We start from the raw sequence: 25,914 nt of genomic DNA, 5'->3' as shown, positions 1-25,914 counted from the left end.
GTGTTACCACTTTTAAAAAACAAATTCAGATATAGAATCCACTGAAAACTTTTTCAAGTACTCATGGAAGTTACCGGAGAAACCAATGAGCTGCAAGTGTCTCTGATCAACAGGAACTTTTGGGTCCCCTCTTCCTTTTCAGAGTATGTGTCGCTCTAATTGCCTTAATATGGGCATTATTCACACATGAAACTGGAATTACTCAGCACGTGGGAAAGAGGTTCCGACCACCCATGGCCATTAAAGATCCCATGACATTTTTGTAAGCCAGCCAAACTGCAACACAGGCAGCAGGCCCTGCAGTTGCTGTATTCAGAGGAAGAACGATTACATGCCTCTTCCACACAAAGCAAAAACCAACGGTCCTACTTCTCGTCCATTCTTAGAGTCCATCGATGTTGTCATCTGGGCCAATCTCCTGCGGGCACAACATGTCAAATCTCAAAATGGCTAATTCTAACTTTTTTGAGCAGTAACATTCTACACATAAAGGACTGCCAAGAAGTCTACCTCTCCGGGGTTATTAATTTTAAAGCAAAGTCTCAAATAAGGAAAGATCAGAATCTGGAAAACAGGGTGTGAACTGGGAGCTGGAGCAGAGTCTTAGCACAGCGTTTCTTGGCTATTTTCACTGGAAAACTGCCTCCTAAAATCTATTTCAATATTTCCTCCCTTAGCTTCACTTTTAGAATCTGGATGTTCAGAATCTTCAATCCATTTCCTGCACCAAAGACAAGTCTCTCTTGCTCTTCTCTATGTCTCAATAGTCCTTACTCTACACCGTTTTTCTTCCTCAGCTTCTCAATCTCCTTCGATCACTTCTTTAAGAAGACTTCCTGAATCACTTCCCCACTGGGGCAGACAAGCCCTTTCGATGGAAACACCTACCCCAGGCCGCGCTCCCTTGCTCTCCTGGTCTGCTCTGTCATCTAGGCTAAGTCAGTTCTCCAGGTGCTGGTGTGCGGGGAGGGGACATCATACTTCTCGAGAGGAGCAGAGCTGCATAGTGACTCTGGGGAAATGTTCAGCCACCAATGCATCCAATAAAAATACCCCGTGACTCGCTCCCAAAAGCAGTAGTGGCCTTCCTGGTGCCCTGGAAGGGGCTGGGAGGAGAGCAGCCTGGCCCCAGGGCTCCCAGCACGACCCCCCGCACAGCCTCCCAGCCTCGGGAGCAGCCAGGGCAGCTGTGAGAGGCTTTCCAGGCCAGGCACGCTCCCAGCGCCGCGCGCTCTGCAGCGCGCTCTCCCCCACCAAAACCCTGAGGCTCCGGAGTGCACACTAACCACAAGCCTTTCAGTGGCTCATGTATTTACAAACTGAGGCATGTCGAAATCAAAGGGGATACCACATGACATAATTCGCATTAAAATGTCAACAGGCTGACAATTTATAGAGTCAATCCACGGAAGGTGGGGAGGACTAAGACTTAGTAATTGTTTAATTCCTGCTGAAACCCACGGCCGCTGTGCCTTCGGGAAGCCGGGATGTGCTGGGGGCCTCCAGTAGGCAAGGCGCCCCACGGGGCTGGCAGCACGCCAAAGCCAGGGGACAGGCTTAACCATTCAGGGCCCTCCACGCCGAGAGAGACAGAGAAAGGGGAGGGCTTCGGTGAAACATGGCAAGAGAGGGCGTGGGAGGTACAAGTGGTGTCCTTCCACAAAATGCCTCAGGGTGGTCCCAAAGAGGGAGGGTCCCCTCTGCTGTCCCCCAGGCACTTCCTTTACTACCCACATGCCCAGAAGCTGGAGATTTGAATGCATGCAAATAGCTCACCCAGCTGTGGTTTCATGGCTCATCAAGGAGCTCGAAGAAGGTGGGGGGGACAGTCATATGTGCACCTCAATTATGCTAGCCTCCCACCTCCTGGACCCCACCTCTCCACAGGAGTGAGAGCAGAGTCATAACCCAAATCAGACCCCCCTCATAGAAAATCACCCCTGGAAGTTTCTTCTACCATCCCCACAGCTGCACTGTCCTGACCTGGGGCTCATGAAATATGAGTTCTTAGTGCCTGTTTCAGACTCTCAGTATTCCCCGCACACAGGTACGGCTCCTCGTGGCCTTGACATTCATTTCACTTGCGTTACTTCCAATGACCTGACCATTACTTGGGTAGGGGTCCTCCCAGGGAGTGTGGAGTTTGACAGAGCTTTTGGGAAGGGAGGTTTGACCAATGCCCTTGACTGCACCACAAGCTCTGAGCCAGGTTATGACTTCTCATCATGATGTGTGCAAGACACGCCGAGAAGAGGGAAAGGGGAGTAAGAAGACTTTCTAGCAAAGCTTACGAGTGGTGATGATTATCTGCATTAGTCACAAAAACCTGTGTTCCGAAAAGGTGGCTTAGCTCTGTGGGACCTGCCCCCCGAGGACACCCAGGGCCACGTGGGCTGTGGCAGGGCTCTTGGCACAAGCTCACTGTCTGTGTATAAACAGTAACACCTCGTTCTCTCTTCTACCTCATTAACTGAAACACATTAAAACAAGTGTGCACTGGGAGCAGAAAATGAGACTGTTAAACCAAGCTGATATAATCCTCATCAGCCGTGGGAAACGAGACCGCATCAATTATGCTGAATCAGCTGCGGTCACAGGGATGCGCTGGGCTCCCAGACCCCCCACATGAAACGAGGGACAAGAGGAAAAGATACCTACACTTAAATATATATATACGTTTATGTGTGTGTGTGTGTGTGTGTGTGTGTGTGTGTGTGTGTGTGTGTGTGTGAAAACACATACTCCCCTTACAAACACAGCTCCCTGCCCATTCTTTATGTCATCCCATGGAAGAGAAATGGCATCTGATAAAACCCTCCTTTAAGAGTCTTCTTAAAAACCTATGCCAAACTGTCTAGAATTGGAGGAAAAGAAGTGAAACAGAAGTAAATTTCTTTTTAATGGGGGGGGCGGTGGTAATGAATTCTATGTGATCTACTCTTGACTGACAGGTTTTCAAAGTTCCTAGTATCTAGTGGCCAAAAAAGTCCTAACACCCAAAATGACCAGGACGCAAACTGCATAATAGTGAGAATGCTTCAAAACCAAAACAGCTAGGAAAAAACAGTAATTTAAGCTCTCCAGCAACAAAACAAAACTAGCGTTTGCCTTCACCTGCCATGGCCAGCTGTGACATGTAACAGCTCAGAATCAATACATTTCGAAATATCCATGAAACCTACTAGAGAAGAAAACGAAGACAACATCTGTACGCTTCCAAAATAAGGACGGTTATGATTGTGCTGCAGATGAACGACAGAATCATCACCTGCATCCGAGCGTGTAAGAAATGCAAAAAAGCTCACATGTGATAGCTGTAAAATGTAAAGTTTCACCCAAGGAGTAATAACTGTGGGACATGATCATGTCCCACATCCTGCATATCAGAATCTCATATTTGGTAGTAATTATCACCACATGTGAAGTGGGTGCTGCTATGCAAAACTTCCCTTTGCATTTCCTCATTTGTGTCCAAATTTGCAATCTTAGCATGTTACTGCCGTGGATTTGCATTTCACCTCAGAGGTGTTTCTAACATCAGCCCTGGTCCCTACGCACCTCTCGACACCGGCGTGGAACTACTGCGGCCCACACTCAGTCCTCATAGTAGCCATTAAATTCACCATTCAAATGACAAGGAGCTGCTCTGTTTCTCAAGTATACGTTCCAGATCTGCTCGTGCCGATCTAATCAACATGCAGGCAATGAACTTGTGAGATTTTTCTGTTGCACATACTTTGCACATCGTTTCGGATGTTAAAGATTGTTTTACATTAAGACTCGCTTCTTTCAAATCAAGGAGGAAGGCTTCTCCTCCCACTTACTGACTCAGAGCTGTAATCAGAGATCCCAGGTTTAGCCCTTTAGTTCATTAAACCAAAAAAAAAAAAAAAAAAAGCTTTCAAAAGAGGTGGGGTAGGGAGAAAATATTCATAACTTGAGCAGCCAGGGAGATTAACTTTCAATGTAAAAATAAGGGAAGAGGAGGAATGCAGTTATAAAAAAAAAAACTTTCAGCTGAAGAAAAATTTTGGAATATTTTAAATTAATGGATAACAAACAGTTGCCATGGAAACGTTTTGCGTACTTGCCTGCAGGTGTTCACTACACTGGAAGGAGACTGGGACGGTACAGCAACAAGCAGGGACACACTTGTGAACACTAACCGAAGACTCCTAAGGCAATGTTAAGTCATCCATGCCTCCAGCACTGCGGTCTGCAGTATAAATGAACTCACTTAGGCAGGTGGGCATGGTAGCTTCGCAGAGCTGGCTAATACCACCCTGGTGTGCAGAGGCCATATCCTTTGCCATATTCTGTGGTATTGCCAAGGTTACAAAATGTAAACAGACACAAATACAAGACATCAAAGAGACACCAAAGCCAAATACATTCCCGTTTAACTAGAATGTAACTTTCACTTTTCAATCTTCGCCCTCCATGCTGTGCACTTCTGGATTATACATCCATCAGTGCGAGTTTGCATTAGCTTTAATCAGAAAACAATATATATAATGGAATGGGGAAAACAAGACTGGAGTTATGAGTGTGCTGTGGGCTCAGAACCAGATTCCAAGTCTAAATCCTTACATGCATCTAATTTTGGTCACGTAAGGGAAATACGGGTGTGTTGGGGTTTGTGGGGAAGCCCGGTGGAGAAAAAAAAAACAAATACTGAAGTCCCCCAGGTCCCCCAGGTCAGGCAGGACAATATTATAAAATCACAGTATAAGTAACTTCACTACTCATTCCTTTCACAGCTGAAGACCTCTTACGTATGGCTCAGAGAAGGGGTCAAAGAAGGAGTAGCAAAAATAAAGCTGGACTTGGATTACTTTCTGACTTTCCTAAGTACTTCACTAGATCACTTCTGGCTCCATTACATAGGACAAGAGATCGGGGGTGGGGTGGGGGGGGGGAATCTGCAAACACATACTCAGTGCTCAAAAGGGAACTCAGTGGTCTCTCTCGGCCCCTCACTCTTCTGACGGGGGCACGCTGGCTGACTGAGGTTCAGTTACATGCTCAAAGTCTTCACTCAACATTGGTCACATCTCTTAAGGGAATTTTTTTCTCCTTCCTTCAAACAAGAAAACCTATCAGATTTCTATCCTCCAGTCCAAAAGTGTGTTGAGCTTAAAACTAAGGAAAACTAAATTATAAAATAACTTCAATTATGGGGTCTACAAGAGACACGGGGAATCTAACGTGGGGTGGTGGCATTCTTCATGGGGAACACACTGTTTTGTGCCATGTGCTGACAGCACCATAGGCACCTCCCGGGTAGGATCGCATTTAATTTGCTCATCAGTCCTACCAGGCAGGTTGTCTGAATAACTCAGCCCGTTTAATAGTGGAAGAACACAGAGGGATTAAGTTACATGTCCAAAGCCACACAGCCAGGAAGGACAGGAGCTGAGATTGAAACCCAGGCAGCCTGACACCAGGAAGACTCCTGCTGCCCGCCCCCACCTCCACTGCTTCCCTCTCTCACTTTAAAATCCCAAGAGCTATCTGGACTTCCCTTAAGACACATGGGCATCCTATTCTGAAGTCGTCTAGTGCCTGGTATCTAGCGAGTATCTGAAACACTTCTGGAATGACCAAGAGCCTGTTCGACTGCCCCTGTCTCTCCTGCAGTGGTTTGAGGTCTGTCACTTGGGCATGCTTTTGCCTCCAGCAAAATATATGCGCTTGTCAGAAAAAGACAGAAATATGTCATCTGAGGCCTATCTTCAGAGACACAACAGAACATGAGCATGACTCTTTCCACGGTGTGGGAAGGCGGACGGGAGGACCTCACAGCGAACACGCAGCTTCTACGCGGTGGAGTAGAATGGAAATATCACCTAACCGTGAGCTTTTAGTATTTTACATCCACGTTGTATCATAAAAATTTCCAATCATAGAGAAGAGTTAAAAAAAAAAATCATACAGTAGACACCTATCTCTCTGCCACCCCGACACTAAAACTAACACTTTAACACTTTGCTGTATATCCATCCTTTTATCCATCTATCAATGAAGCTTCCATTTTTGATGCATTTCAAGGTCAACTACAGACATAGGTACACTTTATGCCCCCGCCATACTTCATTCAACACACATGGTGTTAACTATACTTCAATATTTATGGGGTACTTTTTTATAAAGTATTTTTATTATTTTAACAGAGTATTTCAGCAGATTTCCTTACTAGCAAAATACTAAAAAAGGCCCCAGTTCCAGTGTGTTACTAGTATGAATGTTTGGCTCACCACTGATTTTTTTTTTTTAAGTTGTAGTAACCACAAGTGGCTGAAAGGAAGCTCTAGTTACGAAAATCAGTTTAGAATTACGGCCTTAGGTTTGTATGAGAAGAAATGAATCTGCCTTTGTCCTCTGTCCAGCCTGCCCAGACGTCTATGTGACGACTCCCTCGTCAAAGCCTGACCCCAAATCCCCAGCTTCCCTCCTTCCAGGAGGTCTTTTCTGACCTAACCAACTGGATGTGACTTCTCTCTCTCTCTCCTTCCAGACTTGGATGCCTCTTGTGTACACATCTGCCAGCACTTACTGAGTGATCTTCTTCATATCCTGCATGACAATGTTTCACAAGCTGCGGGTCCAGTGCATCAGTGCACTGGTTCTCAACCTGGAGCTACGCATTAGAAACCCAGTCAACAAAATCAGAACCCCTGAGGGTTGGGCCAGACAGCAACCCCCTCCTTTTTTTAAAGTTCCTCAGGTAGAGTGTCACCACATTAGTGGATCATGAAATCAATGCCATGAATACAACCAGCATTTGTGTGTATAACAACAGAATAGGATACAAAAGAATCAGAATGTAGCACGTGTAGTAAGGACAAAATTATTTTGTAAAACTTTTGTTTCAACAATACATACAAAATATCGCTCTGCTCTATAGGTATGTGCTGGGTCACCAATGTAAAATGTGTCTTTTTGGATCATAATCAATAAAGTTAACAAAGTTTAGGACTACAGCCGGAAGGAAGCTAGTACATTATCCTGCTCGTAAAAGGTACTCAAAGATGTGTAGCTTGAACATGGGGCAGGCGGAGAGGGGATGCAAGTTCCTCCCTTACTGGGAATGCATTCTGCCACCAGGAACGTGGTTCTCCTGGGAACAACCAGATCTGGGGTGTATCAGCATCATCTAGACACAGACAAGGAACAGGAGCAGTAGGCTTTTCAGGGCCTCCACTTTAAGTTTCTCTAAGATTTTTGTCTTTCAGTATCAAATCTTTGGTTGACACTGACTGTAATACCTGCAAGACACTAGGAAGGATACAAAGTTGGTAAGAAAAAACAGATCCTGCTGTCAAGGGTCTTGTAACTGAGTAGAGGACAAAACCCACTATAAAAATAGACTAAATCAGAAAGTAAAAGGAGGAAAGAGCCATCACTTTTTCTCCCTCAACCTCAGTCTCTAGGACGGCTGAGGAGAAAGATTAGTGATTTCAGCTGGTAGAAGCTGGGGACACAGAGCCACGGCCAGCGCATGTAGGAATTTTCAAAATACTTGGACACAAGCTGCAGAACTGTCCCTGGACTGTTTCTCAGTGGGTCTGTACAGGAAAAAGTTATACAAAATTGATGGTAAATAACATCCATCTGGGTCCGCACAGGACATCCAGTTTACTCCAACATAGGCTTTTGGACTCTCAATTCTGGAAAGCCAAGTGCTCACACAGGGCTGCTAGACCAGATCCCAGAACAGGGGAGAAACCATGGGCACGTTCTAATGCTTTTGTCATTCCACAAGTATTTAGTGAGCTGGTAAGTCAGGCACTGTTCTAAACGCCAGGGGTACAGCCATTAGTAAGATAACCAAGGCTGCTGATCTTTGGGGGAACAAATACATAAAGGAAAAAAATAGATAATAATTGTCAATATGGAGAAGTAAACTCAGATAAAGCTGCTTGAGAGCAGGTGGTCAGGGAAAGCCTCTCTGAGGATGAGCTGAATGTCAAGGCCAAGGAAGCACATCCCCGGCAGTGGAACAGTAGGTGCAAAGGCCCAGCGGGAGGTGCAAGCTTGGCCCGTGATTGAAAGAGCAGTAAGAAGGCTGGTCCGGCTGAAGGGGAGCGGGCAGAGAGGGTATGGGGAGGTGAGGTTGGCATGGTGAGTGGAGTCCGGATCACAAAGAGGTTTGTAAGCCAGGGTGAAAAGGTTGGGGCTTCTATTTCAAGCAGGACAGAAAGCAGTTGAGTCTTCGCAGGGAAGCATTATGACCTCATATTCCTCCTTGTGAAATCACCGTATGGAGAGTGGATTCTTAGGGCCAAGAGTAGCAGCAGGGGGAGAGTTGACAAGGTGAGAGATAGCAGGGAAGGTGGGGGAAACATTCTGAAGGTGGAACCAACAGGACTTACTGATGGTTTGGCTACAGGGAACGAAAAGAAAGAGGTGGCCTTCGGTCATCCCCAGCTTTCCGGCCTGAGCAAATGGTAGACTGGCAGTGGTCCTGACCAAGATGGGGGAGCCCGGTGAGAAAGGGGCTGGGGACTTCTAAGGCACTGAGACTTCTCTCTAGGCCACGCAAAGTCCGAGGAGTCAATTACCCGGCATCCGAACAGAAATGTCAGTAGGGAGGCAGGTAAAAAGGGGGGTTAAGGGCTCTAGACAGAGATTCCAGGGTCATCAGAAGGGAGACGTTGTTGAAAAGCACAGACTGAACAAGACACTTGGAGAGAATTACAAGCAGAAAAAAAGAAGAGGACCTGAGTCAAGCCATGGGGACTCCAGCATTTACCCTAAAGTAATCGAAGAGAAGCCAACAGGGAGACCAGGGAGAAGGGCCAGAGACAGAGCAGACAAACCAGGAGACTGGTGTCACTGAAGCCAGGAGGGGACTTGATGAGGTCACTCACAGGTGGGCGTGACTGCTGGAGGGCAAGGGGGCGTCAGCAAAGAGAACTCAGACAGTGCGGCCTTGGGCGGGGGCAGTGCCCCCACAGGGAATAGGTCAGCTTCTGCAAGCACAGGCTGCCAGCCTGAGGCCCAGGGCCACCAGTGCTTCCCCACAGCGTCCCCAGGCCCCTTACATCCTGTCTGTTTCTACCGCTGTTCCTACCGCTGAGGGGGGAGGGACAGAAAACACCCTCTCCCCACTGCTTCCTAACACCACCTCCAGGAACCCGTTTCCGTCCCGTCTGTGGATGGTCCAGTTTCACTAACCAAATCACGGGTGTTCCATACTCTTTAACCAGATATCAAAACGGCGCCTTTCCAACACTCTTCAGCTACGTTCATCGCAAACAGACTTGCTTTCAGGAAGGACAAGCAAGTGAAGGGAAAGAAACTGCTGACCATCCGTGGGTGTCTGCCTGTCTTGTTGCGTTCTCGAAAGAGACACACTGGTCAAGGCAGTCCGTCCTGTAAGAGGCTGAGAAAGCAGTTGGAGAAACAAACTAACCCATGACACAGAGACCAGCTCGGTGCCAAACGGTAAGACACGCACTTAGAGCAGAGATACCATCTGTGTTTGCAGCAGTGGGGACAGCTTTTTGGAAAACCAGGGACGTGTCACCAGGGCATAAAGGCGGGACAGGAAACACACTATCCCTTAAAGCCTGATTAAAAAAAAAAAAAAAAGACAGACATTTCCAACAGAGCCCAAAGCCTATTTCAGTGACGTAGATCCAAATGAGGAAGAAAAGAGCATTTACAATAACATCTGTTGGATTAATTAGCTGTGTAATTAGTGCCCCCTCGGTGGAGTTGGGCTTTGCCGCTGCTGTCTCAGACTCCCCCAGGTGAGATTTTATTCCAAATGCCATGCTCCAAGAGGAATACAGAGCAGGCCAGGCAAAGGAGAAAAGGATGTGACAGCGTGTGAGGGAGGCACTGAGAATGCAGAAGGAGTGTCGAGGGGACTTTTGGGTCCTCTGGGAGCAGATGTCAGAGAGGGAAAAAGTCAGCCCCCGAAAAACGACCCAGGAACTCGGCACCTCAGAACAAACGCGAAGATGCCCAGTCTGAACTTTGCATAAACTCAAAGCACCAAAGTCCCAAAGATGCAAATCATCGCGGCAAGATGATGCGGATGGAGCGAGCAGGGTATGGATTTAGAGCTGGACGTGACGAGACTGGACCAAGTCCCTGGAGAAGCGGTCCGGTTTTGCCATGCTGGCAGTTGCAGCCATCACTAACAGGAACTCAGTCTGGGCAAAAAATAAAAATAAATAAAATAAAATAAAAATGGTTGGACCCAATCTGAGAACCAGAAGTGGAACAAACACACATGAGCAGATGCTGCCAGCCAAGTCGCTCCCCACAGGGCTTCCTAAACCACAGCTGGCTGCACAGCCACCCTCGCTGACTCATGTCTAGGGCACGGAGGGAATCACAGGCCGGGCCCTCCGCCTGCCGGCTGGGCTGACTGGAAGAACGCAGGAATGCTCCCCGGGCTCCCTCCACCTCTAAGGCTTTGAGAAAACAAGAGAGCTGGTGGTAGATGGGAAAGAAACACAAAGGCCCAGCAGAGGGGGGTAGGTTGCCCTGCACACCACCCTGGCGTGGGGATCCTTTATCCCCCCACACTCACAGATTTCCTAAGCAGAAGGAAAACGCGTGAGGCTGCTCAGAGAACCTTCCTATCCCATGACAGTCAAAGGTTCGTAAAGAGTCTGGAACTCAAATGAGCCCTATTTTAAGTCAGCAAAACATGTTCTAAAGATAGACGGGGTCACTCCTCTAGCACAATCTCCACCGTAAATAAAATGAGAGCCTCCCCTGGACCTTCAGGAGCAAAGGCATCTCATCTGCAGGACCCCTGCAGGGACGTGGTCCTCCCTCCCCAGGGCCAAAGGGGGCCAGGGAGCAAACACCAAACCCCGTCACTGTCATTCCCACTGTCCCAAAGGCCCTAAGATGCAGTCAGATAAAAGCCAAAACTGAACCGAGTGAGTACAATCTGCACGTGTGCACAAGACCGCATGACCAACACCAGCTGGGGACGCCGCTGCTCCTCTGACACTTACGGGGGGCGGGGGGCCGGAATCCTGCTGGAAAAGCCCCGAGGTCATGCAGGATTCTGTCCTCCCCAGCTGTCGGAGGAGCACAGACATCACCAAGGCTGTGGTTGCTTACGGGATCTTTCCAGCTTTCTGGCCGGAAGTAGGCATAAAGGAAGCAAGGGGACAGCAGAAAAAGGTCCCAGCCCCACACAGGTAGGACTTGTGTGCCCCAAGTGTTTCGGAAAAATAATCTTCTCCTAATTTGGAACCACATATGGTATCTGCTCACGCCCCCGGGCATTGTTCCAACAGGACGCTGGCTCTGAAGAAAGAGCCACGTGCAAGGTGAACAGAAAAGTGTGGGAATCAGGGTCCCGATCACAGAGCATGGACAGCAGAGTGACAAGTGAGGCTCACCGAGAGAGCTCCCTATGCAAAAGAGGTTTTTAAAGAATATGCTACAAGATTCATGAGCTTGACACAAAAACCCCACTTCAGGGCTCAGCACTAAATCGGCACTCAAGACATGTTGCTGACAGGGGGAGAAATCCCCTTCCCATTTATTCTTGTCTCAGAGAAAACACCGGGGAAATGCTGGAGGACAGCAAATCAAGGTGACAGGTGCAGGGTCACCTCCCATCACAGAACCAGGCGGAGGTCCCTGTGCCCTGCTTTCTAACAGGAAAGCAAGTACCACCTGGTGTGACAGGTCACCCAGGGAAGTCCAGAGGTCCCCTCAGAAGTGGTTACAAGGGTCCAACAATCTTCAAGAAGAAATCTGTAGCCAGAGAGGGAGACAGAGCAGGAACAGCAGTAAGATGTAGATGAGACATTCTCTCTGCAATTCCAATGCACAGGCTGTCCCAGCAAACAAATGTTGGTTACAGCTGTTGACCTAAGAGACCAGATATGCTTTGGAGGCCCCCGTCCTGAGTCTAGGAACCTGCCCTGCTAATTAACAGGTTACAAATCAAATACCATCAGTAGATAAACATTTCTAACCTTCTAACTTGTTTGTCTTTTACGGAATGAGGATATAGACCCTAGAGAAGGTTCCTTAATCATTTCTGATGATTAGTCCCAATTCAAATCCACTTTCAGCATCTCCCATTAGCGTTCTGTGTGCGGCAGGCACACGTAAAACAGCCATCGCTCAAGGACTGTGAACTTCTATCACATACAAATCATGGCAGGAGGAGGCCCACGGAGCCCAAGCGTGAGCAAGGCCAGCTGAAGCATCCGGCAAAGCTGTGACAGACTGAACTGGGCAGCCTGCCGTCCGTCTCATGGTGTGACATGAAAGCACTTCAATTAAAGGAAATAATGCAAAAGTGACTGAAAAGTAAATTTTAACAAACAGCTCTGGATCCAGAAAATTTCAGATTTCATTACAGGAAAAGCACTTGATTTAATGCAGAAAATGTGAAAATCTGATGTGACAGTTTTCTATAAATAACAAAAACTGGAAGTCACCATTAGAGTCATTTGTGACGTTCCCCTTTTCTTAGTATGCATTTTTTGAAAAGATACTTTATCAACAAGGAAGACACTTATCTCTCTTTATAAAGCTCCTGTCAGGACAGCTGGCAGGACACTACTAAAGAACTTCTCTACCACCCAGAGGAAGGGTTTCCAGATTGAACACAGGATGCTCAGGTAAGTGTGAATTTCAGGTGGTAAACATACTTACATTTTATGGTACATACGTACCATAAAAGTATTTTTTGTTCTTCTGAAATTTACACTTAACTGGGTATTTCATATTTTTATTTGCTAAATTTGGCAACTTGACCCAGAGGCCCCTGCTGTGGTATTTTCAATGTTCCTCAGGGGCACCAGCCTGACTTGGCTGGTTTCAATAACCGCCAACATTTCTGTGAGCAGTAGCTTTTTTGGCTTTAACATTTTTAATGTTCACCCTACACCCTGACTGCTTAAAAAAAAAAAGTGCTGGAAACCTAGTTTTATTAAATATTAAATATAAAACGACTCAGTTAGTGCTACCAAAATGGTTTTCAGAGCAACAGCTCTTCCCACCCTACACTTAAATAGAATTTATAGCTTCAAGTTATATTGAGAAAGGAATAGACCATGCTTCAAATGTATTATGTAATTATTTAAAAACTCTTGCCTTCTGACAATGTTCCTGACAATGCTTAATTGTTCCCTTACAATTTCCCTTTCAAAACAAAAAACCAGAAACACCTGTTAGGACTAAATGTATTCAAATTCGCCCTTTTAGTCCATGTCCTAAGCAAGCTGCAAGGACTCAAAACTGGGTTCACGCCTTTGCCCCCTGCTGGCTGGCACTGCTTCCCTCTGCACTGGGTTTACCTGGAGCAACTGTGACACACGGAGTGTTTCTGGAATGCGAAGGCAAGGCTGTATGCTAGTTCTCCTAAGGGTTACAGACCACCCCTAAGACGGCAGATGGCATTTGTGCAGAGAACTCTACAAGCAGTGCAGCTTACTCTGCTACATGGGGTGGGCTGGAGGGGCAGACAGTCTGAGAGTTTTCTTTCTCAAGAAGGCCTAGGGCTTTGAGCTCAAGCATTTGCGGGGCACGGGGAGGGGCGGCGGGAGGCTTTCGTTCTGACAAGGCGGAAGTTACTAGATTTTCTGAAATTAGACCTCCCTGTTCCTCAGCCTGAATAAGGGGCCATGGCACACCTTTGGAATCCAAAAGGAGACTCGTCACCTGTAGCTGAAAACAGTTCCTCCTGGAAATGAGCAGACACAGCCATGTGATCTCCATGCTATCCAAATAAGAACTTCAGGAAAGAGAACTTCTAGGACGTCCAGTATTTGTTCTGTCTTTTTTTTTTTTAAAATAAATTGTGAGGCCCAAAGTCTCCATTAGAAAATAATTTTAAAAAGGCGGTCCCTCTCTCAAGCCCCCATCTCTCCTGGAGACTCTCTCATCCTGGTGAATTTGAAGAAGGTTAATTACTCCAAGAAATTTCGCCCCGGGGAACACGCTGGAGAGGAAGAGGAAAAGGAGAGGAAGTAACCTCATCCACTGGACTTTACATGCCTGGAAGAGAGAAATGTCTCTGTTCCCTCTTCTTGCGCCTCAGTGCTTTCAACAAACAATACTCCGTAAATGCGCTTGGACTGATCCCAATCTGCAGTGTGTTCCGGAGGTGCTCTGTGAGACGTAGAGACTGGGGGACGATGAACGTGGCTTGTCTAATCAGCAAGGAAAGGATGGCTATTTAAGAAGTTGCTGGACAACCAAGCATCCAATTTGAAAGAAAATCCAGTCCTGAATCACACAACACACGAAAACCAAGTCCCACAACGTACTGTACACAATACACATGCCTCACAGATTAAGGTCTGAAATGGGGGCAGGAAGCGCTGAAAAAACGATCAGCCAAGTGGAGCCAACCTGCCAACCAGACTCCACCAACACTCACTGGTTTGTGACTTGTACCTCTCTCTGCCTCGGCTGCCCCCATCTGAAAACAGGTGAATTAAGATTAAATCAAGCAATGCCTGTAAAGCCGGTATAACAGCGCCTGGCTTGTAGTGTCATATAGGTGCTAGCTGTTACTTTAATTGTTCTGTAACATCAGCAGCGAGAGAGTCTCCCAGGGAAAAGAGAAGAGTTAGAAGCATGAAGAAACAGATGTGCAGCCTGGATAACATACAAATGAAACATGTCCATAGGCTGAAGACTAATGAGAGAAACTACCACAGCATCCACTGCACACGAGGGAACGTTGGCCCTGAAAAACCAAGAACTCTTGCAAACTAATCAGAAAAAAGAACAATGCCCTCCCCCAAGGAATAATGAATGAATGAATGAATACAGGACAAAGGCTATGAACAGGAAAGCCACAGAAGAAATTCAAACAGCCTATAAGTGCATGCAACAATGTTCACCCTACCTAACAATGAGAGAGACCCATATCAGAACAAATTTGCCTATCTGATGAAAACAGAAAAATAACATTGTGTTGGTCCCCCACATGGGGGTTTGAAGAGCACCTAATGTAGGGAGGGGATAAATGTTCTTAATACTTGAAATGTTTAAAAGATTTAAAATAGTTAAAATTTAACAATATTTAAAGTGTTCTTAATAATGTTAATAATATTCTAAAAGGGTCTTCTTTTCTGAAGGGCCATTAGAAAGTATCTATGGGCCTGACACCCTGGAACAGCACAAGTATAGACAGACATACATCCCTCATCTGGTCCCTACCTCATTGCCTGTAGGATCAAAACTGCAGGTGACTGAAATAGACATCAGTGAGGAACCAGTCAATAAATGGAAAACTATGTGGCCGTTAAAAAGAGAGAACTAGATCAACAGGTAATAACCTGAAATGATTCTCAATGTTAGGAAGTTACATGAGGAAAGCAAGCCAAAAGCATAGCGTGTGTCTATAAAGATCTCTTAAGTGAACAGTAGGTATGTGTACACACACACACACACACACACACACACCTATTTCCATCCACATGCACACAGAGAAAAACCAAAAGGAGATGATCTAAGCATAACAGTGATTCGCTTCTGGCGGGCAGAATTAGAAAGGAGAAAGAGGACTTCCATTAAAAAATTGTCGAAAAATATTTAAAAGATATGAGAAAGGGCTGAGGTGCAATACTGTATACAGGCAACATAATTCCAATTTTGCAAGATGCCTATGTTACATGCAGAAAGAAGGAAATAAAAATATATTGTCGCATGGTGGGATCAGGCTGATAATTATTCCCTTGTATACTCAGTGAACACACATAACTCATACTAATAATTCTTACCATTAAAAAAGGAGTTCACATTTTATTATTAGCTTATACTTGAGGGAAACATGGAATGCTAATATTGTAAGAAATAATTAAGAATACAATAATATTCTAAGGGAGTCTGATCAGTTCTTTACATCCACAAAAAAAGATTCAGAGTAAAAAAGAGAAAACAAAAATACTAAAAGCATTTGGGAAAAAGGGGGAAGAGTGTTATGGTTAATGTTTATAAAACTGATTTTTCAACAGGTGGCAAATTTAGTACTAGACTTTTAAAAAATGGGCATATTTAATAAGATTTCAACTCCATTATTTGGTATCTAAAGTGTGGAGCCAAAAGGTGACAACGACCCAACCTTTTCGAATTGAGGGTGTGTATAATAAAGTAACCAGAGGGATCTGGGCAAAGCTTAAAGCCAATCAGCTGAATGAATGTGTTGAATGAAAGAATCCCCACTGGAGGGATTCAGGTGAAGGTGGGATGGTTCTGGAGGGAGGGCAAGAGTGCACAAGAGTGCACCCCCTTTCACACTGAGCTGACTGGCCCCACATTCCTACATTATATGTTGGCCTTAGCTCCTCCAGCAGTCAAGGGTTAAATCTGTCCCAACACAAGCCCTGCCTCCAAAAAATATTTAATCTTTCAACCTTCCAAGAGTCCCCATGAAGTTAACCAGTGGCCAGAAATACTGCCAGAGCCCACCCAGGCTCTCCGGGTGATGACCATGAGGCCCAAATGCAGTCTCCCAGCCCAGCCCCAAGAGCCCCCATCCCGTGAATCCAGCCATCAGGCAGGGGAAATGAACTTCAGACCCCCAGCTGCTCCAGAAGATGGAGGGCATGAAGGCGAAATGTGCTAAAATTTACCAAAACATCTGGCTTTTCACACCTTCTAAATCAACCACAGGAAAACACTCCCCTCCTTTCATTTGTGGTTGAAGGCATCAAGGTATGGAGAGAAGGCAGAAGTATGCACTTAAAAAAAACAGTGGACCTAATGAGAAAACAAGGCTTAAGGAAACTGGTTTCAGAATGACAATGTAAACCATATGACACCTGTACCAGTGCGCCCAACATGCAGCCGCACCGGGGCAGAGAGCATGAGGAGGGAGGCACGGCTCCCCAGAGCATTTAGGCTTTTTGCTTTCCAAGCAAGACCAAGGCTGCCAGTCACCATCTACGGGCATGAAGCATGCAGCTGTCCCCTGAGACCCCTTCCCTGCTGCCCCACGCACCCAAAAAGGAGCATGAAGAATGTAAATTACAAACCAGACCTTTGCTGTCTTGTGCATCTTTTGATTTGTCCATCCATCCTACCATGAATTTATTGTCCTGCTGAGAGAATGAACCCTGAATTTCATACACATCAGGGAAAGAACTAAGAGGGTAGATTCTAAAGTAATGCAGAGTCTGACAGAGGGTTTCTTACTTCCCTCTGCTTCGCTTAATTCCAAAAGGATGACAAGCATCAAAGTGGAGAATGTGGAGAACTGGGGTATTTTTCAGTCATTTGGTGCCCCAGTCTGCCTCCTACTGCTTGAAGCCAAGCAGACTTGGTGTCTCACCCTCTGTTTGCCAAGCTGGGCCACAACAGCTCACATGAGACCCAGACCCTACTCTGTCGTGGACAATCTTCCTTGTGCATTATTGAAGATTAATATGAAATCTTCAGGCTGGGCCCAATCAAAGGAAACTCAGCTGGGAACTGTTTGAGTAATAGATTCTGGTGGGGTCTTAATCTATCTGCTAAAGTTGATGGATTTCCATTCCAATGACTCTCAGGTGAAGAAAAACATCAAAGTGAAAACCAGATTCTAATCGTTGGCAGGTGTGCACTGATCGCCAACTGCCCTTTCTGCACCCTCCTCCCCCAAGCAGAAAACACTACAAATTTTGGAGAGCTCACTGGGGATGCCACATAGCATGGAAGTCCAGATAAACACAGAAGAGCTCGCACTAGCTCTGAACCCACACGCTGGTCTCAGGATGTGTGCTAGCGTGGAGGAGAGGGGAGGGCAGATGTGCATCAGTACCTGCTGCCCCTCTATTTAAGACAAGCAAGAGCACTGCGCTCCTGGTGGGTGTAAGGGGTGGGAGGCTGGGGCCTGGGAGCAGGTCCTCTAAGAGAAGGTGGTACCTTCACGTGGGAAAGCAGTGAGCTTGGGACGCACGTTCTGGAGCTCAAGTTCTAAGAGAGACAAGTACCTTTTCCACAACACGCTTCCATTCTGGTTCAGATGAATCACTACAGACAAAAAATCAAGACCCCGGCCTCGAAGTTTCACAGGGGCCCCTGGCCTTCCCGCTGTGTCGATCAACCCCAGCGCCCCCTAACGGCAGCTGTGAGGATGTGAACACGTGACCACTGGGGGCCGGGCCAGAGCCCACCATTTGAGACCAAAAAAAAGACTCAGGGAACTCAATCTTGTGACGAGCTTGTCACAAAAGGAATCAGGGGGTCCAGAGAAAAGGAAACAGCTTCCATCTGATGCCCAGGCCTCTCCAGCCACCCTCTGCCCCCACCCCTAGCTCTCCTTCATTTCCAGGAGGCAGGGAGGAAGAACTCGATGAACATTAATCTCAATTTAAAAACTGCTCTCACACAATAATCAAAACGAGACAATTCTGGGCAAGAGATAGTATCGCCAGTTTTTCCTTTTTGTAGATTAGCCCAACCTTCTCTCGTGTCCGGATTAGAAATTATCTCATGCTTTCAGACAGCTCAGTCCTAATCTAGCAACATATGTCCCAGTATTTATAACACCAAGAGAAGTGACTCTGGACTGGTGTGAGGTCAAATGACAGCCTGGAAAGCCACACTTCTGCTTCCATCTCCCGAGACCACTGCTCTGTCTCCTCCGAGAAGGGAGAGGAGGGGAGATGGTGGGAGACCCAGGAGGAAGTCAGATACATCATGGCCACGTGAGTAGGTGCCGCAGGAAGCAAGCGTGGGTGTCTCCCTGGCCAATACTGAGTAATCTGCCAGGGAGCCAAGCCAGGGCAGGGTGGGGGCGGGGGGCTGTGGGGAAGGGGCGAGTGAGGAGGGCCGTGTGTGAGCAGCCGGGTGCCTCCCCGGGTCAGCAGCATCTGGAGCTGTTTCTCTAGCAGACAGTCAAGAACTCGATTATATCCAGTTAACTGTGCTCTAAACTGATTATGCATGTGCTGGGCTAATGGATTACATTAGCAAGAGGAAAAATAACATGCAATCAATCTCCATTTACCACAGGCCACACCAGGGCCTAGAGAAAAACTGACTCTCCAGCCACCTCCAATCCCCACCCCAGATCCGAGGACGTGCGAGACCCTGTGAGAGGGACCCCCTTCGGTGGCCAGAGAAGTTGGTCTGAGTCACACTGTGGGACAGAAAGGCCTGGGGCAGACACTGAAACAGCCAGTTTCCAGGCCACATCCAGGGGTGGGTGGGAGAGCCACGGGGACATTCATTACCCAAGGACTAATGAGACCAGTCAGCAACCTCTGGCTCCTGACACGGGGAGTTCTGCCCTGAGAGTGGGCGGGGGTCACCCTGGGACGCGCCGGCCCAACGCCCTGTCCCGGCACCTCTCCTTCCAGCACTGATTCCCACGCTCTCTCCTGCCCCCCTCCCCCCACAATCATGGCCCTGCCACTATGCTGCCTTTTTTGAGCATGAATTTTCTCCATATTTACAAAAAAAGAAAAAGAAAAAGATGAGCAAATTCAGGCAGGGGAGGCTGAGTGCCTGCCCAGAGTTCGTTCAGCAGAGCACGGATGGAACACGCACAGGCACCCTGCTCTCCAGGTGTGACCAGGGGACGAGTCTGGGGACCGACCAGGTATCCTTAGCGACTCCTCCAGGTTCCAGGCAGGCCCTTCGGAAGCAAAGCCCAGGGCTGGTCTGCTCTCACTGGAGGCCGTGGTGCTAAGAGTTAATGACCGCCCCATGCATTTTATGATCAAAAAGGCAATCTTTTTCCTCAGGTGGACGAGGCCATCTTCACACCACCTCTGGACGCCCTTCACCCAAGCTACACACAACCTTCCAGGGCCACACCCAGTCCTTCGTCCTAACTGCTCAGCTGAGTCCCTTGGAAACTTTTTTTCCCACCGGTTTCTCCATCAGGTTTTCGCGACCACACCGGCACCACCCTGTGGCCGGTGAAGACCACCGATTTAAACTGGTGGCAAGGAGCCTTCCTTTCAGGGGTGGCACACGGCCAAGCCGTCCAGTGAAGTTCTCTTAGGACAAGGGGGTGGGTCAGCTGCTTGGTTTCCAGACCTTCCCCTCCATGCTGCTCGAGCCCATCCCTGCCAGAGTCAGCGGTCAATTCCAGAACATTCTATTCCCACTACCTCATGCCCACTTTCTCTCCTTTCCCTAGAATGTTTTCACATGCACATTACCCAGGCCTCTCAACAAGCTGAGAACGAGCAACTGTAAAATAAATTACATGTATCAATCTTGGCAGAGGCCGACATGGGAAAAGGAGCAGAGTCCTCCTCGTTTGGAGTCTCCATTTAAAATCACCACAAGCAGAAAGGGGATTACAGTAGCTCAGGGCCAGGAGGAACTCAGCACCCACTAGCCCAAAGACAGGGCATCAGTGTGAAAGGAAAGAGGAGAGACTGATAATAAAAGGGAGGGAAGAGGGAAGAGGGAAGAGGGGGAGAGGGCGTGGAAGGGACGTGGAGGGAGGCTGGGCAGATTTATGGCGATTTGTACCTGATTGTTCATACTAAAGCCATTATGGGATGATTAGAGAAAAAGGTGAGGCTTTAAGTCCAGTGAAAATCAATAGAAACGTCTGGAGCAATTCTGCCGTGCGAGTGCAAGGACTATTTACAGTATCCAAGCACCTCCTCCTCCTTACTAGTCTGCGGAGGGAGAGAAAGGATGAAGGCGGCGGGGAGGACGGCAAGGCAGAGAGGACGCAGAAGGGGAGGAGAACCTTGGAAGAAGGAAGGAAAATCTAAGCACGAAGAAGAGAAAGGAGGCAGGGGGCATGGGAAGCAAAGGGGAAAAAAACAAGGGGGCCCCTTACCTGACCCTATTTTTCCCCACAGCATTTACCACCTTCTAGCCTACCATATAATTTATTCATTGTGCTCATCACTCATCCCCCCAAAAAGAATGGAAGCTCTAGCAGGGCAGGGACTATCTATTTTGTGCTTGGATGTAGGCAAGGCATGTGCCCAGAACAGGGCCTGGTATACAGTTGGCACTCAAAGTGTATCCGTTGAATGAGTGAATGAACAAATCAACAGAGGACCACAAGGGGCATCCAGGAGAGAAGAGACTGAAAAAAGGGGAACAACCAGGTGGAAAAGGAGAAGAGAAAGACTGCAGGAGATAGGGAAGAGACAGCAGCACAAAGGTGAAGCCAGAACTAGGGAAAGAGCAATGGTGAGTGCGGGAAAAGGCAGCTCCCAAGACAGTGGGATGCAAGGGGAACAATATACAGTACTGGGCCGCTGTGAACAAAACCTGCCCCCCAGGTGGGGCACCCCCAAAGAGAACCTTCAGCTCCCAGCTGAAGCCTGCCACCATGCTGCAGCTTCCTGACGAAGCAGGCGCCAGGTCCCCTTCCAACATCAGGTCCCCAGCCAGACACCAACTCAGCAGCCCTCCCGGTCACCCAGGGACCCAACCCACTCCCGCCAGACAGCATGGGTCTTACCTTGTACAGCTTCAGGCTGGCCTCGTGCCTGGAGTTGACCGTGTGCAGCCGCAGCTTCTCCAAGCTGTTGGTGTAATAGTCACAGGCATTGCACTTGAGGTGGACGGGGTTGCCAATGGCCACGCACTTGAGCCGCCACTCGTTGGCTTTGCCGCCCTCCTTGATGTGGGCCACCAGCTGGTACTTCTGCACGTGCTTGTCCGTCTTGCAGTGCAGCTGGAAGTTGGCCTTGAGCTGGGTGTTGTAGCGGCAGAGCTTGCACTGGTACGAGTCCCCCATCACAGCCTTCCACTCGTCCTCGGGGAGGCTGCGCTCCATGTTCATGTGCAGCCCCAGCATGTCCAGGTTGTCCGTGGTGAACTTGTTGCAGACAGCGCACTGGAAGAGCTTCAGCGACGGGTCATTGGTCTGGATGAAGCTCTCGCCCAGGTTCATCAGCTCCTCCGACACCAGCTGCCCGCCCCCGAGCCGCATGTCTATGGGGATCTCACCGCCCACTGCGGGGAAGGAGAGGGGAGGAGAATCAGAGGCCAGGCTCACAGCTGCGGCCCTAACTGAGGCAGCACCCAGCCCTCCCCCACCCTCAACCTGGGTCCCAGGAGAAAAAGGATCATGTTTCAAGTGTCTTAAGGTGCTAACTGGGAAACCACACACACACACACTAAGCTTGATGTGTTCACATCTTTCCTATGGACATTCTGCAATCTGTGGAAAGCTCTACGCTTTTTTTTTCTTTTGAAAAAGAATGCTTAGAAAAAGACAGGAACCATTATCTCTTGGATCTGAGCAAGGAGCTGAATTGAAATACTCAAGAAAAGATGGAAAGAAGCATCATTCATTGGACATAATAGATACTGAAACTCTAGTTCCCAAAATGCTGTAAATGAGTTGCAGCTGCAAACTAAGATACCAAGCTTCGGTGGCCAAGCAGAATTGGGCCCAGAAAGCACCTAAAGCAGCCATGCCCAATGGAAATTTCTGTGAAGATGGACACATTTCCTATCTGCACTGTCCCACGTGCCTACTGAACACCTGCGATATGGCTAAAGCACAACTAAGGAATCGAATTTTTGGTTTTATTTTATTTTAATTCATTTAAGTGTGGAAGTCACCAGTCACACGTGGCTAGGGACTACCGTACTGGACAGCGCAGCTCTAAACCTGAGATTTCGGCAAGGATCCCCCTGTTCCTCACCATGCCCCGCCGGTCAATGTCCGACCTGCCCGTCAATGGTGCCAGCTCCTCCTCCATCTCCCCAAGAGTCCGGTCATTTCCTTTTTCTGAGACCCCGTACTGCATGAAACGTAGGTCTATTATGGGACATGTCACATTCTCCTTTGTCCTAAGTCAGCCCACACACATAGCCACGTGGTGGCCAGTTTCCCCATCAGGGTGCAGTCTCTTTAGGCAAGGGTCCAGTCTTCTTGCTGAACCTGTAGAGAGTATCCAGCCCCTGCACAGAGGCTCTTAATGTCTGCCTGTCAGACGGGGAAAAAGGAGCCAAAACGTTTCAGGCTCAGGAAGTGGATCGAGATGGACACTGAAATGCAAAGGTCAGCTCCTGGCCCCCCAAAAAGGGGTCCAAGAAAACTCTGCTCCTCCATCTCTACTGCTGTTCTTTTTCAGTCCATCACCGCCCTGCATAAACCAAGGACCAGCTCTCATTCACCAGCAGTAAATTAATACTCTGCGCTCTTATTTATATCACGAGAAAGGCTTGGAAAGAGGAGCCTTCCCTCCATTACCTAGAAGCAGACTCTCAAGCAGAAAGCTGCACGTCGGCTTCTATTTTTTGCTTCTCCCCTAAACACACACACACTCAAGCTATTATGTCTGCCCTTGCCACTCCCCTAACTGATATTTAAACTTGACCTTTTATATGCGTGGCTGGGCTGAGGTTACTTTTTTTAATGACTGATTAGAATCCAAGTTAGTGGCTAATCAAAGAAAAAAAGTTATTAAAAAAAAATTCTCATTTATGCCACACAAGATACTTCGAGTGAGGAGCTCAGCTCAGACTCAGCTGAGAGGAGTGGCTGCATCTGAAGCCTGCGGACAGTCTAGTAAACCACAGAAATCTTCTGCACATGCATTCCAGGAGACTCGGGAAGCTTTCTGCTTGCCTTCTCTCTTGCCATCTCCCCTGGTGAGAGGAGCCATAACTATGACATTCTTTCTAGGACAAGAGAGAAAAAGACAGGGGGTGGGGGGAGGAGGAGCCTAAAAGCTTCATCCCTTAATGGGGACAAAGGCTGGGCAGCATCCATGAAACATACACAGTGTTCAGTGAAAGAAGAAACTGCCCAGAGGGTGAGACAAGGAGCAAACATATATTTGTTTCTGATGCCGACCACCTGAAGCATCAAATCTTCTTCACTTTTTAAATTTAACCTCAGCACATCAATATCACTCTAAAGAGAAATTCAGCTGTCACTTGCTGGATGCGTGAGTGGAAATGAGAAGTCCTCGGGATGTGCAGAGGACATCAGTCCCTATTCCTACCCCAAGCTCTTAAAATGTAATGCAAATCAAAGAAGCAGAGAAGCAGTGAAATGAGGGTGTCAGGAAAGCCAAAATTCCCTTTGAGGACTGCACCCTGGACAAACACACCCAGGACTTCGAACCCAACAACAGAGCCATAGGGCCGGAAGGAATTAATTCAGCCCCTGAGAAGTAGAGGAACCTTACCCAATTCACAGCTGGTTGGAGGGGAGCCCCACAGTGAGAACGCTGTGGGGGCTGAACCATGAGCCACACTGGACACGCGATCTTGGAGAGGAGTGGGCCCCCTCTCCCCATACACACCCAATTTCAACGCTGGAAACTGACATCCTGGCATATGAGTCCACCCATTTAGCACATCCTAAGAGAGGCCCAGGAATTAAAAGACACCTTGCACAATCCAAAGCAGAATCAGAGGGGCTCTTAAAGCCCATGCAGGTCTCCTGAGGCTGGCTGGCTACTCGGGAAACACGTGGCTGCCTCGCAACCTACCCGCTTCTCGGTGCTGTGCTAAATTTTACTCCAAAGGGACATCTAGCAGGATGTTCACCTGGCCTCAAGTCTATTATCTTATCTACAAATAGGGGCAAATTCAACCAGACAAGATCAAGGGGGATGACCTCTTCCCCAAAGGCCTCTAGAAAGAAAGCATCCCCAGCATCGGTGCCTGTTGATAATAAGGAGAAGGTTCCAGTGAAGGAAGTATGTAAACATTAACTTTGGCAGCAGGAGTGTATGTCACAAAAACGTTTTTCCCCGCTGCAGAGCCCAGTAATACCTAATAACACCTACAGCCTTCTCGTAAACGGTCTAATCAGTAGAGATGCAGATGGAAAGTTACGGATCTTTTCAGCTGCATGTGTTGCTACTGAGACCATGTGACTTAAATTCTAAGTCCTGGTGGACGTGTCCTATCCTACCCGCACCCACGCAGGCTTCCAGCATGAAGTATCTGTTGCTCTCACTCCAATTCAACAGCTCTCGTGGCTTTTAAGGCAGACACAGGAAGTTTCCAGAGACTCACCTCGGCTGACAAGCAGTGACACTGGAAATTCAAGGGTCCTCTCCTGAGCTATCTGGATAAGGTCTTGAGAAGGAAAGACTCTAATCTCTTTAAGAAATAAAGTCCAGATCTTCTGTGTATGCACAGAACACGAGCACTCATTCTTCTGCTTCTTTTACATCTGCCATATGCCCATAAATGCATGACGCCCCACAGACTCACAGACAGTGGGTGTTAAAAGCAAAATATTCCTCTACCTCTCAATTCAAGCCTTAGTCAGAATTACTGGTTTTCAAGGTAATTAAAAAGTCCTCACTTTGACCCAGTATGAACCTATCCATTTTCTGTGTCTTCATTCCACTTACATTATATTTGATTTACTCCAAGATCTGCCTCCCCCAGATTTTAAATCTCCTGACGAGAAATCCCCAATTCCCACAGGCTTAAAAAAAAAGTCTCAGTGTACCAGTGGCATCCCCAGGTGTGCATCACCCGTGGTTCACTCTGGGGACAGATCAGATGATTGATCCCTCTGCATCCATGATTAACCAGTGGGTGAAACATCTTCAAATTGTTTGGTAGTAAAGGATCAACAGGTCAATATTCCAAAACAGAAAACAGGATTAAAGTAGCACGGATTCAAATTTAAATGCATAGCAGGAAAAACAAATTAAATGCTACAAAATGTAACTCATGAGAAACAAGTAGCACTAAAACACCACACAAATAAAAATGTGCCAGCTGGTGAGGTTCAGCCCTCTGCCGTTAACCCAAGCCACTCCACGAGAAAGGTACTTTTTCACACTTTGTTGCAGAGAATACCTTACTCCCATGTCAGTGAGGGGATCCTGCCTCATTCAGGACATCACTGCTGGTCCCAAGACGTTAGCGGGGTCAAGGAATGGAGACCAGGCAGTTCCTGTCCGAGGCCCGGGTAATGGGGGTGGGAAGGACCCAACTGTCACACTAGTCCTGAAGAAACTGGTTTGTACATTTTCTTGCTATCAGAACTCTCCCTCAGAAGTAGATGAG

The 25,914-nt window shown here is 47.6% G+C and overlaps 1 protein-coding gene and 1 long non-coding RNA gene across 3 annotated transcripts in view; one reads left to right on the top strand and one right to left on the bottom strand.

Moving 5' to 3' along the window:
* Positions 1-25,914, bottom strand: part of ZFHX3 (zinc finger homeobox 3) — a 232,441-nt gene that overhangs the window by 120,274 nt on the left and 86,253 nt on the right. Inside the window, exon 3 of the mRNA XM_072967645.1 lies at positions 21,377-21,873. Within this exon, the coding sequence (XP_072823746.1) occupies positions 21,377-21,873 (497 nt within the window). The remainder of the gene's footprint in view (positions 1-21,376; positions 21,874-25,914) is intronic.
* LOC140698175 (uncharacterized) lies at positions 8,223-13,762 on the top strand. 2 transcript variants are annotated; one of them, XR_012075745.1, is made up of 3 exons: positions 8,223-8,316; positions 9,213-9,450; positions 13,608-13,762. It is a non-coding gene; the product is annotated as an uncharacterized lncRNA (long non-coding RNA). The 2 variants fall into 2 exon arrangements; XR_012075746.1 differs by having other exon boundaries at positions 8,223-8,875.

Source organism: Vicugna pacos, chromosome 9 (genome assembly GCF_048564905.1).
Source record: "Vicugna pacos chromosome 9, VicPac4, whole genome shotgun sequence".
Classification (NCBI taxonomy): Eukaryota; Metazoa; Chordata; class Mammalia; order Artiodactyla; family Camelidae; genus Vicugna; species Vicugna pacos.
Note: the sequence above shows the minus strand (reverse complement) of the source record. Positions and strands in the feature narration are given on the sequence as shown.